Source organism: Takifugu flavidus, chromosome 20, assembly GCF_003711565.1.
Source record: "Takifugu flavidus isolate HTHZ2018 chromosome 20, ASM371156v2, whole genome shotgun sequence".
Taxonomy (NCBI): domain Eukaryota; kingdom Metazoa; phylum Chordata; class Actinopteri; order Tetraodontiformes; family Tetraodontidae; genus Takifugu; species Takifugu flavidus.
Window position 1 is genome coordinate 11261321 of NC_079539.1, and position 19407 is coordinate 11280727.

The 19407-nt window shown below is 46.3% G+C and overlaps 1 protein-coding gene and 1 long non-coding RNA gene across 2 annotated transcripts; one reads left to right on the top strand and one right to left on the bottom strand.

Moving 5' to 3' along the window:
- The first annotated feature begins 5663 nt into the window (after window positions 1-5663).
- slc27a6 (solute carrier family 27 member 6) lies at window positions 5664-18214 on the top strand. The gene is made up of 10 exons (XM_057018464.1): window positions 5664-6141; window positions 7303-7512; window positions 7880-8038; window positions 11827-11951; window positions 12997-13191; window positions 15743-15833; window positions 15904-16102; window positions 16187-16284; window positions 16352-16482; window positions 16571-18214. Exons 1-10 carry the CDS (start codon window positions 5664-5666, stop codon window positions 16745-16747), a joined length of 1863 nt encoding a protein of 620 aa, XP_056874444.1. The 3' UTR covers window positions 16748-18214.
- LOC130516983 (uncharacterized) lies at window positions 13191-13722 on the bottom strand. Its single transcript, XR_008947618.1, has 3 exons — window positions 13601-13722; window positions 13411-13561; window positions 13191-13378 (listed from the first exon to the last, which is right to left on the bottom strand). It is a non-coding gene; the product is annotated as an uncharacterized LOC130516983 (long non-coding RNA).
- Window positions 18215-19407: the final 1193 nt, after the last annotated feature.

Here is a 19407-nt window from a genome sequence, read left to right on the forward strand (position 1 = left end):
TGTTGGGGGTCCAGGCCCTGGAATGCGGTCTAGAAACAATTTTGAATGCAACAGAATATATGAATAAAGATTGATTGATTGCAGGCCACAGGACGGGCACTGGTTCAACACAGCAGGATTCTTCTTATGGCCTTTCAGTTCAACGGTCATGAAACAGCTCTGTGTAGGAGTCTCCACTGGAGGTCGCCAGTCCTGTTTCTCAGGGGTGGCTTGTGCAGCACCCTCCAGCATGGACGGGCTCCATCTCCTCCCAGCCTAGGAAGGACCGGTAGACCATTGGTCCACCTTCCAACGGCAAGAGCTTCGTTTTTCTGCTAATTGACCCTTGCCGCAGTCAGGCAGTTAAATGAGCTAAAACATCAACATCCCTTTGTTTTGACACTATCACAATTACATGATCTGCATAGGCAGATAAATCTATTTCTTCCACTAAAATCAGGCCATCAATGATTGCACAAATCCTAGAGAGGAGGGAGAGAGCGTAGAGCATCCCAGACAGGTCGCAGCCTCTAGCCGCCCTAAAGGGAGCACACAGACTGCTGTTGAACTTCAGCATACTTGCAATGTCACTATACGAGACACGGATCAGGGCTGACCCCAGGTCTCCGTCAGGTCTCCGCCTGTTTTTTTAAGTCCTGCAAGTTACCCTTTTTTGGCAGAAGAGTAATGACCGCCCTCCTGTAGGACAATGGCAGAGACCCCGAGACAAGGCTTTCGTTGAACACGTACAGTATAGCATGTTGAGAGCAACGAAGCTCTGTAAAATTCAAGTGTCGGGCCATCGACTTCTGGAGCCCTCTGTCCCTGTATGTTCTGGAGAGCAGCATGGAGCTCGTCCAGTTGTAGTGGCTGGTCCAGTTTTTTTAACGTTCCCACTCTAAAAACATCCATGGTGAGGGAAAAGTTTAAACCAGAGACGGTAAAAATCAAATCAAATCAATCTTTATTTATATAGCGTCTTTTACAATCAAAATTGTTTCAAGGCGCTTTCCAGAATCCCAGGGCCTGACCCCAGACAAGCAACAGTGGCAAGGAAAAACTCCCCTTTAACAGGAAGAAACCTTGAGCAGGACCAGGCTCATGTAGGGGGACCCTCCTGCTGATGGGGGGCTGGGTGGAGAGAGGGAGAGGCACAGAGCACAGAAACACACACAAAAATGCACTATACAGCGGGGCCGGAGGTCATCATGCAGCTCCGAAGGCGGCGATACCTGTAAATAAATAGGGGGGGGGGGAGCAGAAAAACTACACAAGAATCAGCATAACTAGTCTACTTGACAAACAAAAGAGAAACAAAATGACCTGTCCCATTATATGTTGAGCTGTTTCCTCACTTCAAACATTTGTTTCCTTCTTGGTTGGTGGGATCTGTCGCTGTTCTGTGTTTGATACCGCGACTGATGAAAAGGGAGCTTGTCAGGGAAATGTTTCTCCAGATCAAGGCCTTTCATGCCCTTGGTCTGCTGGAGAAACAAGTTGTACATTTTAGCAGGGTACAGCTTCCTTTCCTGACTGAGATACTTCACCCCGCTCACCTGCCACAGCACCTAGTTCACCTGTCCGACCATCACTCGCCCTGCTTCACCTGTCACACCCAGTTTACCTGTTTCACCTGTCACCTCACCAGTCTTACACAGTTCACCTGTTTGACCCAGTACCGCTCCATCTCCTTCCGAGCCAGCGGGGCCTGGAAGCCCAAATCATGTAAAAATAGACAAATCCTTGAAATCGTTTGAATTGTGGGCCCTGAATGTATAATCTACGAAAGATTAACTTTTTTAATGGAATGATGGAAATGAATCATATTCTAATTTTTGGAATGAGTTTGTAGTTTGAATGGGACACTTGCTGTACTACGGTGTTGGGGCCTAAAACCAAAACATTGTCACCCTCCTGAAACTCTTCAGGCTCAGCATGCTGCTCATAACGCATTTTCATTTGGTGCTACAATTTTTACCAATGTCTCCTTTGCACATTCAACTGCCAGAACCAACCTACGACTGAATCCATCCACATAGTCCAGCAAATTTGGGGGAGGTTCTGGTATTTCCCAACTGTCCCAACTATTAGATTACATACAACTTTAATTGTACTCTGCTACAGTTGGTACTGGGGTACTGATAGAAACATGATGCAGGATGGGAGTGGGTGGTGGCAAAATGTTATTAAGGACAGTAGTTCATTTCTGTAACTTGGAATCTGGTGTGAAAACAATAAGAAATTACACTGATGGACTTCTGTAATTTGTTTATGTCCTTGTTCCAATTTGTAGAGTTGTGTTGCAGGAAATTGGCCTGACTGGAATGCTGACTCCAGCACAAGCAGCAAAAAAGTGGGAAAAACCTCACAGACTAATAATTACAGCAAATGCAGCATTACTCTTTGAATTATTAGCGTATTCCCAATTCCCTGGCAAGGGGGAGCCAGGACATCAGGCCAGCTCGGTGGTAGTTTCACCATAACCCTCAAATATCAAGATTGGGTACAAAGCCCCAATGACAGACGGATTCAACACAAGGGCAGCTGACCCGAGAGAGAGAATCATGAAGTCCTGGAGAACTTAGCTACCTCCCTGCCAAGGATAACAAACAAAGTACCAGACGAATTTCTACTGGAGGACATGAACACGGCACTGCCAACGATCCCTACCACGACCATCACTGAGACCAATCAGCTGATGTATGCAGTGGCAACAGTAATCCTACAGAGGCTCGGCTACCAGATGAACAGCATGAACAGCCAGAAGGAGCAAACTGCCCCATGGAGGAGAAGGCTAGAGGCCTTTATGGTGGCATGGAGAGAAGTCAGCCTTCTAACAGAGCTGAGTAGTGGTGTGAATCTAAGGACAGAGCTGCCCAAGAAATATAACAAACTGTTGACAACTGAGGCACTGGAGACTGCTAAGCAAAGGCTCACAGCCCTGGCTCCCCGACTAAACAAGGTGTTCTCCAGCAATCCAGCTAAGGTCTACTCTCAATGGCAGGGCAACAAGATGACAACAGACCCAATTTGTTCTGATGTTTTCAAACTGCACAAGTCTCCGAGATGAAGTTGCTCTTCAGGCTGAAAAGCCACACAAACTTAAGAGGAAAGAATCCTTTCTGAAGACACATTGGCTAGTTGACAAACCTGGACAGCGCCACCTGCTATGTTCCAACCTAAAAATAGGAATATTGCTGAATACTTTCATTCCTTTTTGATATTTGTGATCCTGGAATATCTTACAAACTTATCGGAGTAATGTAATATAATACATTTATTTATCTATTTTCTATGGACTATTTTAACACTGGACTTTATTAATTAACTTTATTATTGAGTGTTTTTTAAGCTTTATTTGTCTGAAGGGTTTGTTATCCACTGGTGAAACACCATTTCGTTTTGAAGCTTGAATCTATTTCTTTCAAAAATGTAGCAGGACGTAGCAGGCAGAAGAATGATAATAATAACAATGTAAATATGCCACAGTAATTTAGCTTTGATGCTCTTATTATGCTATTGTCTGTCCTCCCTCCAGAGGATTTTCAGCCAGTTGGGAAACTCTTATTTACTCAATTGTGACTGACAGACTGGTCTCTACACATCTGCTGGGACATTTATCTCACCTGGCAATGACTTCTGCCCCCCTGACTGACGTCCTCTGTCTCGGCCCTATTTTGAAGCGCCCATATTTGAGGGCACAGCCTTTAACCTTCTGCCTCAACACTCGAGTCTCCTGCCTCGACTACCAGGTGATTGTAAACCAGGTCACCTGAGCTTCCCAATTTCATTTTTTTGCTTTAAGAGGAAGTCTTCAGAGAAAAGAAAAGGAAAAGAGAGAAACGGCTTCACCACATGGCTAACAGGTTGGGCAGGTAGCATCTCACTAAAACTGCCACTTTTTGAAGTTAAATAAACCAAACAAACTTGATTGGATCCAAAAATTTGAATTAAATTAAATTTAAGTGATTCTAAACATTCTTCTTTTTAAATTTAAAATGTCCAAATATTTTTATATTTAATTTTTATATGTAACTATTAGCAGTTTAGTTCAATAGCTTCCAGGAAAACAAATGAAAATCCAACATGTAGAATGCAGGGCCGCTTCGAGCTTCCGTAGAATACGATTCGGTAACTAGTAGGTTTTTAATATTTTGCAATGTTGTGACGTTCTGACTTCTTAGATGTTGATGCAGTTCCTGATTCACACCGCAGGCGGCGCTGTTTCGACCCTCCAGAGACACAGGGGACAGAAGGACCCGGGAAACTTAAACTATTGCACTTGAATGTGTCCCTGCAGAAGGAAATCAGAACCTGACTAGCACATCCGGCCTTGCGCGTCTCATATTTGGATATATTCGGGTTCCAAATGGCTTTAATTTGTCGGATAGTCGTTGTTCCCCGAAGGCAACGACCAGCGGCGGGAATAGAACCAGCACCGTGTGGGTCCCATCGTCACATTCTCCTTAGTCCCATGACTGGTTTGGTCCAACCTGTTGGCAAACACATGAACTGTGGTGACAAAATGGTAACGCTTTCACCTGAAACACGCCGCTCCTCCAGCATGACGTCACGACAGGTGAAACCAGTTGGACAGCCTGTCATCCTGGGCTCTGCTGGTTCTGCTGGTCTGTGCGGTTCAGGTGTCCATCAGGTCCTCGGGTGGAATCGTCTGTCGGGGAAACCACACTTTCGTCTGCTCATGGTCGTCATACGGAGACACTGTTGCTGTGTCGACGCCGGTTGCTAAGCGACCGGGGAGCGGCTGTTGTAAAGCCTCTTTATCTCCCGACGAAGGAGCGATTAAACAGAAGGAACACGTGTGTGATTCACCTGTAGTGGCTGGAACATTCGGGGTGGAACTGAAGGCAGTAAAGAGACGCTGTTGCCTTCAAATGTGCTTTTGATACTTTTAATCGCGATAACATGACCAACATGTTGGTGTGTGTTGCTTCCGCCACCAGAACCTTCTGGTTCTGCTGAGCTGCGACACTTTCTCTCTCTTATCTCTGCGTTTGGAACCAGAAGTCCTGAAAAGGACACTCCTACTGGCGCTGGTCTCCACCGTGAATTGTCTTTTTCATAAACAATCCGACAAGTTAACTTAATTAAGACGGGTGTTTCCGCCCCCTTCAAAATAAAAGCATGACGACTGAACCTGGAGCAGAAGCTTCAGTCTCAGTGGCTCTTTGTGCCCAACCTGCTCAAATCCCCAGTTTAACTAAAATAAGTTCCTGCTTATAAAAATGAGTCCAAATAGGAACATTTTAATCGACAAAAAACATAAACGGCTCCTAGAGATGCGATGATACTGTTCTGACCGTTATTTATATACTACTACTACTACTACTACTACTACTAATAATAATAATAATCTATTAATAATAATAATAATAACAATAATAATTCGTTTCGTTTTCTCCCGCTTACCCGGAACAACAACAACAACAATAATAATAATAACAACAACAACAACAACACGGTTTATTTTCCCGTCATGATTATTCCTGCAGCGATTCTTATTGTGAAGGCCCCTTCAGTGGTGTTCCGGTGTGAGTGTGTGTGTCTTTGTGTGTTGTGTAACATGTGTTCCTAGAGTCCAGGCTGGTTCTCCTCGCGACGACAGTGCGCGTCTGTCACATGAGCCAGTGTCCAGCGCGCTTGTGTCCTCCTACGGCCGCCGCATGTCTCTCTATCTGGGCCTCGTCTGCGCCGGGCTGCTGTTCGCCCTCGCCCTCCAGAAGCTCCGCTTCCCCTACTTCTGGAGGGACCTCTTCTTTCTCTTTAGGGTCGTCAGGTACGGCGTGAAGCTGGAGCTCTTCAGACTCACCTCCAGCGTGTGCACGGTCCTGGACCGGTTCGTCCAGCAGGCGCAGCGCATCCCCGACAAGCCGTTCGTGGTCTACGACGGCCGTGTCCATACCTACCAGGACGTGGACCGGCGCAGCAACAGGCTGGCCAACGTGTTCCATAACACCGCCAAGTTGAAGAAGGGAGACTGCGTCGCTGTGCTGATGAGCAACGAGCCCGACTTCCTGTGCGTCTGGTTCGGCCTGGCCAAGGCGGGCTGCTCGGTGGCGTTCCTCAACACCAACATCAAGTCCAAGTCTCTGCTGCACTGTTTCACCTGCTGCGGCGCCACAACGCTGATTGTTGGATCAGGTAACCTGTGGTTCATTCACTGAAACGGGTCTGCAACTGGTTCAGCTACCAGTGTTCCCAGTTTGGACGCTGGTGCCTTCCTGGACATCAAACTGTCAAAGCTGCATGTAGAACCGAGATATGAAACATTTGTTTTGTTTGTGATCCACGGATAAACTGGCAATTTAGCCCTGAGGAAATGTCCAACATTTGTTTATAACTATGCCTTATTGACCTGTCTCGTAGTTCTTTCCTGGTTGTGTCTTTGGTCACCAGGTTGTTCCAAATCGGAAGGAAATTAGGACCTTCAGCTTTTAAATATAGCTGCCTGTTTGGAAGTCCTAGTCTGGTCAGACCAGAAGATCAAATGTCCCCACTTTAGTGTGCGCTGATGGAAACGTCTCTGACACGAACGTCAACTTCACCTGTGATCAACAGGCTAAATATCAAGTAGAGCTGTGATGTCAGTCCTGAGGCTGTGCTTGAGCCTCCGCTGTCAGCAGCATCGAGTTCACCGGGACGTATTTCTAAATGTCCAGTAGTTGGAGACACATACAAGGGGAAAAGACAAGAAAGCTAGCCGTATCTCAACCATCAGGCAGCAACTTTAAAAGTGACGTTGTCCTCTGACGTTGGCCTCTGATGTTACTCAGCTCTTCCTCTGTGAAGACAAAGCTAGCACATTTACTTTTGTAGGACTGAGATAAAAACACCATTTTAGATATTTAGATCTTCGTTCTCTTTATTCGTAGCGTGACGTTTTTATTAACGGTGAGGCTGTGGGAGACTCGCTGCTCCAGTTCACATGTTTCCAGTGGAAGAATCCAGTTTCAGATAATCAGATTCATCACACTGCAACCATGTGACAGTCAACTTTGACTGATGTCTCCCCTCACAATCAGGGACACTGTCCTGACTGGTGCGTTCAGGGAACTGCAGATCCATTGCCGTTCCCTGAGTGATCTCTGAAGAACCAGAAGGATTCTGTAATGTTTTTGATTTCTTAATTCTCCTCACAGAAGATCTTTGAGACATGTGTCCAGAGGAGGACTGTAGAAGGGTTGTCTCACTTATTGACGCTATGATCCAGCCTGCAGACACACCTCCACACTAAAAACATTGCTTCCTCCAAACACTCGAACCAGTCTTGGAACATTTGTGAAGGTTACTCTCCATCTCCAGATTTAGTGGAAAGTCTGGATGGCATCCTGTCCACGTTGCTGGAGGACAAGATCCAGGTGTGGACCATGAGGAGCCAGTGGAGGAACTCACAGGTACACACGCTGCTGGATAAGCTGGACGCTGCATCTGACCAGCCTGTGCCTGCTGAATTACGTGCCTGCACCTCTCTTAAAACCCCCACCCTGTACATCTTCACCTCTGGAACCACTGGTGAGTGCATGTGTGTGTGCATGTGTGTGTGTGTGTGAGATGTTCCTGATCCCTGATCAGTTTTCCCTCCTGCTGCATGAACCTCCAGGTTCCTGAAGTTAGCAGAAGCTTTGTGAGTGAAGCTGACCATGGGTGCTGGATCACCATGATCACCAGCATGATCACCAGCGTGCACGTCACCCACGTGTACGCTGAAACAACCTGTTTAGCCCTAGACATCACAAACCTCCCCTTGGTTCTGGTTGTCAATGCCAGAGGGGAGCCTAAACCAGTCAGAAAGCTTCTCTGAACCCACCCGTCCTGTTTAACCACCAGCATGTCGGGGGGGCAAGACTAGCAAGACTCAGCAGGGTGGTGTCTCTTGCAGGGCTCCCCAAGGCTGCCGTCATCAGTCAACTCCAGAGCTTGAAGGCAGCAGCAGGATTTTGGGCCTTCGGGGGGACTGAAGAGGACGTGGTTTACATCCCTCTGCCCCTTTACCACAGCGCGGCGTCCCTCGTTGGTATAGGCGGGACCATCCAGCTGGGTACGTCTCCTCCTCATTCCTGTAGATTCCGGCACTCATCAAGACAGAAGTTGAGGGAACCTAAATGTCCCCCCAACTTTTGTCAACAGTGAAACAAGCTCCCTTAAACTCTTGAGTCTTGACTTGTCTCAACACGGTGGAATCGTCTTTCGCAGCTAATTTACAGCTAATTTACAGCTGATTTACAGTGTTTATGGTGGGATGCAGAATTATATTTAATCACACCACTTTATATACTCTTTATACATTTATTTTTCCTTACTTATTAAGTACTCACAAAACTTATCAGTTGTGTTACTCAGTATGAATATGTAACAACGTTAAAATTATTTATACATACATATAAATGTATATCATTATTATTATATTCTATTAATATAGCTCTAAATACCCCCCCCCACTTTATCCCCACAGACTTATAAAATTAATGTTAAGTACATCTAATAAATATAAATATGAAGTAATAGAAGAACAATTAGACACTTCCACAGTCATTAACCCCCCCAGTCCATGCCCCCTCATGCTTAACACCCCCCCCCCCTTATTGTCTACTGGGCTCGTTCCAACTGGGAGACATGAAAATGGCCCTTGAAGGCCACAACGCTTCAGGTTCTAGGATTTGTAATCTAATTAAGACATTTCTTCATCAACCTTAATTTTGGGGCCCTGTGTACTGTCACTGCTAGCGTAGCTTAGCAGCACTGACGGCACTTTCTGCTGCCTCATTGGTCAGACAGCAGACTGACAGTTTTCTGCCTGGTAGGACAGAAAACGTCTGGGTTCCCTGGTGTGAGGGGACAGAGCAGGACTTTGAGGACAGGACCTTTGAGATTTTGGTCTACTGATCAATAGAATTGGACATCGGTTCAGGTACAACATTTGTGGTCTGGAGTTTCTATACAGCCTCAAAATTTGGAAGTGTTGTACCTGTGTACAGTTCAGGAGGACTTGTTAATGCAATTTTTTTTTTTAAATAATTAAATTTTGGGTTCCCGTTTGCCTCGGTGACTCATGTCCTCTTCAGCACAGCAGCTGGACCATCCTGAGGTCTGTTGTTGGATACAGAACTTCACCTTGTTGAGCAATAACTGTTGGTGAGGTCAAAGGTCAACATGGACAGTACTGTTTAAACTGAGGACAACTGCGGGTTTGTTAGCTCAAGCTAAGGGAACGTTGGCAGCAGTTGAAGCACGTCTGGACTCTCACGTCATCGCTGATATCAGAGAACGTTCTGAACTTCTGAAGCTTTGATGTTCCAAACCCAAATGTCCAAGTATTGAAGCTTAATACACCAACAGTGTCCACAAGCAATCATACGGTTGATTTCTGATGGCTCAGTGTCCACTTCATGTCCCAGAACCTCCAATTAAGCTGACAGCTGAACTGAAACAGGCTCCACAAATTGGTCACGCACACAGTTTTAGTGGGCCAGAACTTTATAGCCGGAAGGTTCAGACAAACGTCTCTGTGTCAAACATGGACACACCGCGTCCTTTAATGGACATGTGCTGTCATATCTGAGCTTGAGGCAGTCAAACCATCTCCATCAGCGTCAACCACTAGTCAGAGGTCTCCACTGACGCTAGTGGATCGGCTCTGCTCCCCGGAACTGTTTTGGGGAGGGTTTCCACTGCTGAACCAGTACCCATGGATGCCGGGTCAAACTGCCACGATGGACATGCACTATGTTAACCTGAGCTACGCAGCGTTCCAATGCTGTTAGCATTTAAACACAACTCACTGTTCATCTCTGACAAATGTTTGTTGTGTACTTTTGGCTCTTATTCTAACAGAAAAGGGTCTGAGCCCAAATCCAGCCTGCACCAAGACCAAAACCATAAAGGCAGAACACGACTGCAGCACCCAAAAACACATTTCTAAGCAACACTAATGCTCGTTTGTTGCCGGTAACCTGAATTCAGGTGTTTCGTGCGAACAAAATACAAGCGGAGGATGAGTAAGCGCTGGCAGCTAACTAACCAGCTCATTGTCTGCATACAGGAAACAACAACATTACTTTCTAAAAATACTTGTTAGTTCTAAGTGAGTTCATCCTTAATGGAATAAGTGTGTGTGTGTGTTGTGTGTGTGTGCGTGTGTGTGTGTTGTGTGTGTGTGTGTGTGTGTGCCACGCAGTAGTCCACATATTAATCATCCAAATCCACATCAGCCTCTGCAGCAGCACCTCCACCTCCTGGGTCCTGGAGGCCTCTTCAGATCCTGTTTGTGGAGCTGCAACACAAAGACTAATTTGTCTAAATAACTGTAGAGCACAACAAACAATCCACAGCATGTCAACGCTGCTGGCACAGTATGTTAATGAGCCACATGCATGACACTAGCATGTTCTCCAAATAGCTGTGTGACTGGTGGTGATGATAATGGTGGTGATGATGATGGTGGTGATGATGACGATGCTGGTGATGATGATGATGATAATGATGGTGGTGGTGGTGATGGTGATGATGATGATGATGATGGTGGTGGTGGTGATGATAATGGTGGTGGTGATGATGTGATGATGACGATGGTGATGATGATGATGGTAATGTGATGATGACGATGGTGGTGATGTTGGTGATGATGTGATGATGACAATAGTGGTGGTGGTGATGATGATGGTGATCATGATGATGATGATGATGACAGACTTTACAAAGCTCTAATGATCATATCTGGTCATCCTGGGGAGATGTATCTTCTTGAAATGCAACTTGAGAGTCGAGGTACCCGCGGCTCGTCTGTTGCTCTTGTGTGTTGCTGCTAGTCCTGTAATGTCCTGTAACGGCCGGCAGTCGTCTTGGCTGCGGTTGCTGATAAATGCGTGGTGTTCCGACCATTTCAAGGTCCTTCTTTTGGCACGTTAACTCTTCATTAACGTGGTGCTACGATGCAGCTAGCGCACAAAGGCTTGTCTCCATCTCTCCAACGCTGTGTCACATATTCAAGCAAGCAAAACATCCTCCCTTTTGTGATACTGGCTCTGACTGAAGGGCATTTCTACCCACAAAAAGAACTTTTTAAAGAAAAGCAAACCTGGTTGTAGGCAAATAATTGTTCTCCCAAGTTTAAACTATAACATGTACAAACTAAAGGGAGAACACCCAAAAAGCAGAGGTTTTCCAGAAGGAACTGGGTCTCTGCTGGTCCAGGAGGTAGCTGAGTTATTCAGAGTTGATTAGAGTTATTCAGAGTTGATTAGAGTTATTCAGAGTTAATTAGAGTTATTCAGAGTTAATTAGAGTTATTCAGAGTTAATCAGAGTTAACTAGAGTTCACCGCCTCTTCTTGCTTAATCTAGGTGAATTTAATATTAACCAAGTTACCATAGCTCTCATTCTCCAGCACACTTACTGTACGTGTTTTTATCTTTTAATATGGTTAATGGATTTATCAGGTTCTGTAGCACAGCGGCGCAGCAGTTAGCCCTGTTGTCTCACAGTCAAACAAACAAACAACAGTAGTTGATGGTCAAAGCAACTTCTGTGAAGTTGGAGCAGATGCTGGGGGTGAAGGGCCTGAGGATGACAATGGAGACACTTGACTTCATCATTCAGGACAGAGTGACAAACACAAAGGAAAGCTGTTGTTCCATCCACAGAATCCACAACCAGGGGGGAAGCCTGGGATATAGAACAATGCAAATATCATTCTGCAATGCACAAGCTTAAAGCTGCTGTTGATAAAGGGTGTGTGTGTGTGTGTGTGGTGTGTGTGTGTGTGTGTGTGTTGTGTGTGTGTGTGTTGTGTGTGTGTGTGTTGTGTGTGTGTGTGTGTGTGTGTTGCAGGTGCTACTTGTGTGTTGAAGAAGAAGTTCTCAGCCTCCAAGTTCTGGAGCGACTGCAGGGAACAGGGTGTAACTATTTTCCAGTACATCGGTGAGCTCTGCAGGTACCTGTGCAACCAGCCGAAGGTGAAGTCCAGCCCTCAGTTTTGATCCTTCACACAATCTTCTCATAGTCACACGGTGTATTTCTGCTCCAGATGATGGAAAACGGCACACAGTCCCAGTTGTGTAATTGCTGCTCTCAGACCGGGCAGACTGGGCTAGAGCTTCATTCTTTAACACTCACAGACAAAACAAGACTGGTGATTTCAGAAAAGTTGAACGTTCAGAGCAAACTCGGGGTTATTCCTCATAAGTTGTGCAGCTTCCAGAATTCGACGAGCTGAAGAACAAACTTCAGACTTCTTCCAGCTTCTGTCTTGAATATCGTCGTGAATGTTGACACTCTGAGGAAACAGCTAAAGCACCTTTGTTATTCCCAACAAATGTCAGATATTTGTTCATTCAACGCATCTTCACAAATGTAAATCATTTGCTGCATCATGTCTCCATTTAGCAGCAGCTTCCATTAGAGACAACCGAAGGACTGGTCATACTTTTAGTGTTGGAATTGTGAAGCGTCAGTGTTGTTTGTATGGCGGTTGTGTAATATCAGCCCGACTGTTTCAGCAACACAAGCAGGGTCTTTGTGTGCATGTGTCCCCGGCCAACATGTGGACACACACACCCAGACAGTTCAGCAGCTCTGGCCTCCCAGAGCTGCTGAGGACACACTCAATGTCCTCTTTGTCACATTCTGGGTTATTTAGCTAAGTGGGCGGACGCCGACCTCCCCTGTCCCCACCACTGATTGGCTACACTAAGATGTGGACACACACGGCAGATGAACACCTTGTCCTGAGTTCAGTGCCCTCACAAAGCATGAGGAATAATTACTGCTTTTTTCTGATGTGCACAACGTGATCAATGTTCATTCAGGACCAATGACTCTCTCTCTCTCTCTCTCTCACACACACACACTCACTCACACACACACACTTCCTGTTTCTGGTTGGGGTCATTGACAGGGCTGCAGTGACCTGTAGACACTTCAGCTATTTCATGAAGCACAATCTCAAATATGTCTTTTCTGGCCTAACATATGAAACATGTCTCTGTCTCTCTCCAACAGAATGATTTGGACAGAGACCACAAGGTTCGTATGGGGGTTGGAAATGGGCTGCGACCTGATGTCTGGCGGGAGTTTCACAATCGCTTTGGGAAGATCAGAATGTGTGAGGTGTACGGCTCCACCGAGGGAAACCTCTGCTTCATGAACCACATCGGCAAAATAGGAACGGTTGGCCGCTCGAATGCTCTCTACAAGGTGGGTTGTTAAGTGGGACAGAAGAGGGGACAATGAGACACATAGACAAGAATCCAGGTTCCAAAGAGTGAAGCTGTTGTTGCTAAGTGTATTTAAGTGGGACTAGAGAACAGTTGGAACAGAGGTATGTGGGACTAAAGGTGAGTGGGACCAAAGGTGAATGGGACGGACAAGAGGGCAGTGGGACCTAAGGTGAGTGGGACAAGAGGAGAGTGGGACCTAAGGTGAGTGGGACAAGAGGGCAGGGTGACTAGAGGACAGTGGGACCTAAGGTGAGTGGGAAGTGGGACTAGAGTAGAGTGGGACAAGAGGACAGTGGGACCTAAGGTGAGTGGGACAAAAGGGCAGTGGGACTAGAGGACAGTGGGACCTAAGGTGAGTGGGAAGTGGGACTAGAGTAGAGTGGGACAAGAGGACAGTGAGACCTAAGGTGAGTGGGACAAAAGGGCAGTGGGACTAGAGGACAGTGGGACCTAAGGTGAGTGGGACTAGAGGACAGTGGCACCAGAGGACAGTGGCACCAGAGGACAGCAGGCGACTGGCTCCTGTGCTTTGATCTGGTGCTGATCCCTCTTATGACACAAGTGATCCCTGGATCCAGTCTGAACTGCAGTGTCAGCAGGTGCTGCGACGGCCAGACCAGGTGGCTTCCGCCCAGTTCTAAACGATGATTTAGTTGTCATGGCTACGACAGGATGAGAAGGGCAGCTCCTATGTTACACCTGCCTGCGCCCCCGGCTCCCCTGGGGTGGGTGTGGGGCCTCGGAGCGGGGCAGCAGCTGCAGGTGAACCCTGGGCTCTTTGATTAAGCTCCACCTCTGTCATTTGCAGAGTACACAGAAGCACGGCCGTGGAGGCAAAATACCCCTTTTAGCAATGTGGGGGCTTCTTAGATCTGCCCCGGTTTAAGCGCTGCAGTCGGACTACCGAAGACTCCGGCTCCTCTCCTCTGACGGGGATCTCCAGGGGTCATGAACTCCTCATTGTTACCCCAGGAACCTTAATCCTCCCTGCATTCTATTTTTGCCCCCCGTTACTAAGCTGTCCCCATGACGATGTCACAGAGTCTCTTGTGATGGTTTGAATGACTGATGGGATCTGACCAGCAACATGACTGCCGGTCAGGTGTGTGTTGTGAGAGCAGCGTGCAAAACAGGTGAAACACAGAATAGTTGATTACCTGATCTAGGGATAGTGGAGAGCTTAGAGGGGAGGGCCTGGTTTAGCTCTACCTTTAGGGATTATGTGTATTAGAAGTATGTTCAAGGCTGCTGGCACAGTTCACAGCTTACATGTTATAGCTGCAGGCATTTTGTAACCGTGGTAACTCAGTGACCTCCTCATCCTGCAGTTTGACTGGGAGCAAATAACAACACAGCTGAGGAGCAGCGAGTTCTTGTTTACTGTCAGGTGATGCTAATCAGAGCCTCAGAACTGGCCCGGTTCAGGAGGAGACTGTGAGAAGATGCTAAAGGTTTCTCTGGGTCAGCGCCCTCCAAGGATGACCTCCAGGAAGGTTCACCTGGCCCAGGAGTTGTTACCCTTCAGCTACATCAGCATTCATCTGACCTCCATGGAAGAGTCACCAGAAGAAAACATCTACATCTCCTCACTGCAACATTCAGAGGGTGCAGAGGATCCAAAAGATCATCCAGACGGGTCTGAAGCCTTTTGGAAACGATGAGGTTAAATTTGAACTCTTGACCTCAACAAGCAAAGGTGTGTTTGGAAAACAGAATTATGTGAAGCAAACATCTGTGCAGCTGATAAACAGACTCTGGTAGCAAACATAGGAGCAGTACAGAAGACAGCTTCTACAGGTGATACGGATCCAAAGCACACCTCAAATCCAGCATGGACCACCTGAAGAGGAGCAGGCTGAAGGTTCCTCCATGGTCATAAACATCATGGAACATCTGTGTACAGACCTCAGAGGAGCAGATGGCTCAAGAACCTGATGGATCTGAAGACTTTGTGAGGAAGAACCCTCAAAGAAGATCTGAAAGTCTCCTGGCTGCTACCTCCAGGGGTGTTTGTGAGCAGTGATACAGGTGGCCACAGGGGGAGCTGCTACTGTGGCCCTTTCGCTTTACTGTTATTTTGAAAATGTAAAAGAAGAAAATTATTTTGTTCAGAGCATAAAGAGGATTCGTAAGGTGGCGCCTCCTGCTGGAGGAGCTGAAGAATGCAGTGATACATAAGAGTTGTACTGGTGAAACTGAAGGTGTCTGAAGGATGAAGTTAAGTCTGGTGCTCCCGTCTGAGCCTGCTGTTAATCACCAGGGTTACAAAAGGAGACGGGAGGATGTCACCATGCTTATCTGTAACCTCTGACCCCTGCTCTTCTTACATCTGTCCTCCTGTTGAAGATGATTGCTCTGGTCCAGTTGGGGCCTCCAGCCCAGCTTATCAGTGTTGTTGGGGGTAGATGTTTGGCCACCCTGGCCTGCTGCGAGGTGCTGGTCCACCCAACACATGCAGGACAGACTGGCGCACAGGTGAAGCGGCGGTGGGACGTAGTGACCACAGTTGTGGTATTTGTGTCTTGCAGCTTCTCTTTAAATACGATCTGGTCAAGTACGACATGATGAAGGACCAGCCGGCCAAGGATCAGCGTGGCTTTTGTCAGAGGGTGGATAAAGGTAGGAGAGCACCTCCAGCAGAGTTATTGTATTTTCTTCTGACAAACATTAAGTGGGCACTTGTCCTCAGGTGAGACGGGCCTCCTGCTGTCCAAGGTCAGCTCCATCAGCCCTTTTTTTGGCTACGCTGGCAGCAAAAGTCTGACCGAGAAGAAGCTGATGAGAGACGTGTTTGCCAAGGGAGACGTGTACTTCAACACGGGCGACCTGATGGTTGAGGACCAGCATGGCTTCATTTGTTTCAGAGACAGAGTGGGAGACACCTACAGGTGCGGTCCAGAAACCTCCGTCCCTGGGACGGGTCTGAGCCGCCCACCCTAAAAATGACCCCACATGTCACCGTTCCGTTCCAGGTGGAAGGGCGAAAATGTGGCGACAACAGAGGTGGCCGAATCTCTGGGACTGGTGGACTTCATCCAGGAGGTGAATGTGTATGGAGTGGAAGTACCAGGTATGAGTGGCACGCACGTTATGTGCACGTCGAGGACAGCGAAGGCTGAACTGAAGCCTGTGTGCAGGGCAGGAGGGCAGAGCTGGGATGGCGGCCGTGATCACCAGACCTGGGGCCACCTTTGATGGGAAGAAGCTCTTTGAACATGCCATGAGAGACCTCCCTGCCTACGCACGGCCGCTCTTCATCAGACTCCAGGTGACTGCACACGTGGCGCTCCCTCACTTTTCTGTTTGGTCCCAATAATGTGGAACATGGAGATCAGCGCTGTGTGTTGCCCCTGCAGGAGGAGATGGAGATGACCAGCACCTTCAAGCAGCAGAAGTTCCAGCTGGTGCAGAGTGGATTCAACCCCTCCAGGGTCCTGGACCCCCTCTATGTTTTGGACTCCCAGCAGCAGAACTACGTTCCTCTGACAGACAGTGTCTACCAGAACATCCTGTCAGGAGAACACAGGCTCTAGAGTCCAGCACAGGAACTGAAGCAGTTTTGAGGATTTTATGTTTGATGGGCAACTGACGGTGGGGTGAAATGCTTCTGTTTACTTAGATCATGATTGTGTTCAATTTTTGATGATTTCAAATCTGGTTTTCATAGAGGATCTGAAATATTCATCAGATTTACCATTGAAGCTCCAGTGTGGAAATGTTTTAAGTAATATATTATCAGAAATTACATTTTATTTACTTTTATTATTAGCCGCACTTGAGTAAACACTGTTTGCTCACTAAGACATGTTACATGTTATACTCATGGATAAACATACAGATGTATGTCTAAACCTCAGACTCGTAACGAGCTCCTCTGAAGCCATTTCTGTAAATGTGATTGGTTTGTATCATGTGACTGAAGAGTTTTGTAGACCTTTGCTCAACGTCTACAGCAGCTATAAGCTCATCTTAAGTCTCAGGTACGCCTTTGTGCTGAATGGTGCTGAAGGAGTTCTTGTTATTGGGAATAGGAACCCAAATTCAACAACTTCAGCAATGTCTTTGTTTTCTTACTGATCCCAAGATTGAAGTCTGGAAGAGGAGTTTTTGGATAATTGTTCCAATTATTGAAGTTAAGGATTAATGATGTCACATAAATTACTATGAGAGAAGCATCAGCAATGCTGCCTTATTGTTCTGATGAGGTCACCTGAGGACCAGGTGACCTCATCCTGGATGAGCTGTTGATTTTCCTCCTGAGGAAGGTTAATCTGTTTCGTTTGTAGAGGAAAAATAAAAACAAAAGCCCTCCTGTCAAGTTGTCATGTTGATGGTAACCAGAAGAGGGCGCCCAAGTCCTCAGAATGGTGACGGAGCCCGTCTCATTTAGTGAAACACTAAATACAAGTATGAATTATTAGGTTCTATAATTCCAACTATTCATTTTTATATGCAGTTTAGTCTCACATGAATAATATTAAAAAATACACATTATTATTAAGGAAAATCTTTTAACGATTTGTTGGGCGCTATGACGTAAATATGCGTTTAATTGTATCATTATCGCCTTAAAATTAAATTTTAACGCAAAGGTTTTTGTTTTGTTTTTCCTCTCAACGAATTGGAATTTCCTAAAACAACGAGCTTAAACTGAAATGCTGTACCACAACAGTACCAATGATCAGCGGTACACCTGAATGCACCCCTCCAGTGAGGGCAGAGTGGAAAGTTTTCAGATACACTCTGCTGTTTGTCGTCAGCTGTAGCCCAGCCAGCATTTATGCCTCCAGCATGCAGCATCGCTTGACATCAGCGGCTGAACTTTGGATCACTGTAAACATTATGGATGTCAATATTGATGTTGCTCTACCCACATTCAAATGTCAAGAAAGGTCCATGAAGGAACGTTGTAACGAATGTAAAAACCAGTGAGGGTGACTGGAAATGTTGGGACGGGTCCATTTCCATAGGTGCACATTAAACAAGGATGACCACTGCAATCATAGCAAATTTCCATGATTTACATAATTGACAGCTCTGCGTGTAATTGGTTGGGAACCTGGGAGATGATCCAGCAGTCGACCCTCCCCCAGTTAATTTGTAGAATGTCTTCTATTCTGATACCACAAATCAAACTAGTTTTATTAGAAATCTGAAAAGTTTGTCAGCCTTGGAAAGATCCAGCTGAAACCTGTGAAGCTTTGGTGACCATGTGGGCAGTACAGCGGTCAGCACTCACAAACAGAAGGTCATCGGTTCACTCCCCAGTGAAGCTGGTTCTGCTCCATCTGGGTCCAGTTTCCTCTGGCTGCTCTCAAACATCATGGAAAATACAGCTATTCCACAGCTATTCCACAGTGCACGTGAGACCCTCACAGGAGGTTCCACGCTTACGAGGAAGCAAAAGTCATCATCTCTGATCATAAAAGTTATTTCCTCACTCAAACAACTAAATCCTTCATTTTCTTTATTCTCTAAATCTAACAGTCACAGATGAGTAAAAGCAACCTTACCAGGTTTCAGCCAAGCTGCAGATCATTTGTCTCTTTAATAAAGTTCATCAAGCTTTCATCCAGTTAAATGAGAAATAAAAAGAATCCAAAAGCCACATAAAGGAAAACAAGAATGTTTAGTTGTTGTTCAGTCACTGCGCCGTCTGAGGCTTCTAACAAGAACTCTTTTATGAGAAATGTGAATTTCTGTCTGAGCCCCGATCAGAGATGCAGCAGTGAGTTATTGGGCAGGATCACATTGCTTTGATGTGACCTTTACAGCACATTTCTCTCCTCTGTTGCCCTCTGAAACACACCTGAGATACCTCAGGAACAAGATTTAAAAGAATTCCTGGCTTTAGTAAAAAAAAAAGATGGGTGGAAGGAAAGACTCAGCCCTGAGGAACCTGAGGAGAACTTTGATAAGACTGGAGAGAGAGACGCAGGACATCAGAAGTGTTTTTATCAAATCATCCATAAAATAAATAAAAATAGAACATTTGCTCCTTTTTTAATAGCTCACTTTGAACTTTGTTTCTTCTGCTTTAATGACATGTCGGCTCCTTCAGTCAGCTGTGTGTTAATAGTCTAACAGAGTTGTGAGAGGTCAGAATGACACGCGAGGACCAAGACACCCCCCCAACACGCACACACACACACACACACACACACACACACACACACACGGTAAAAGTGGTTCC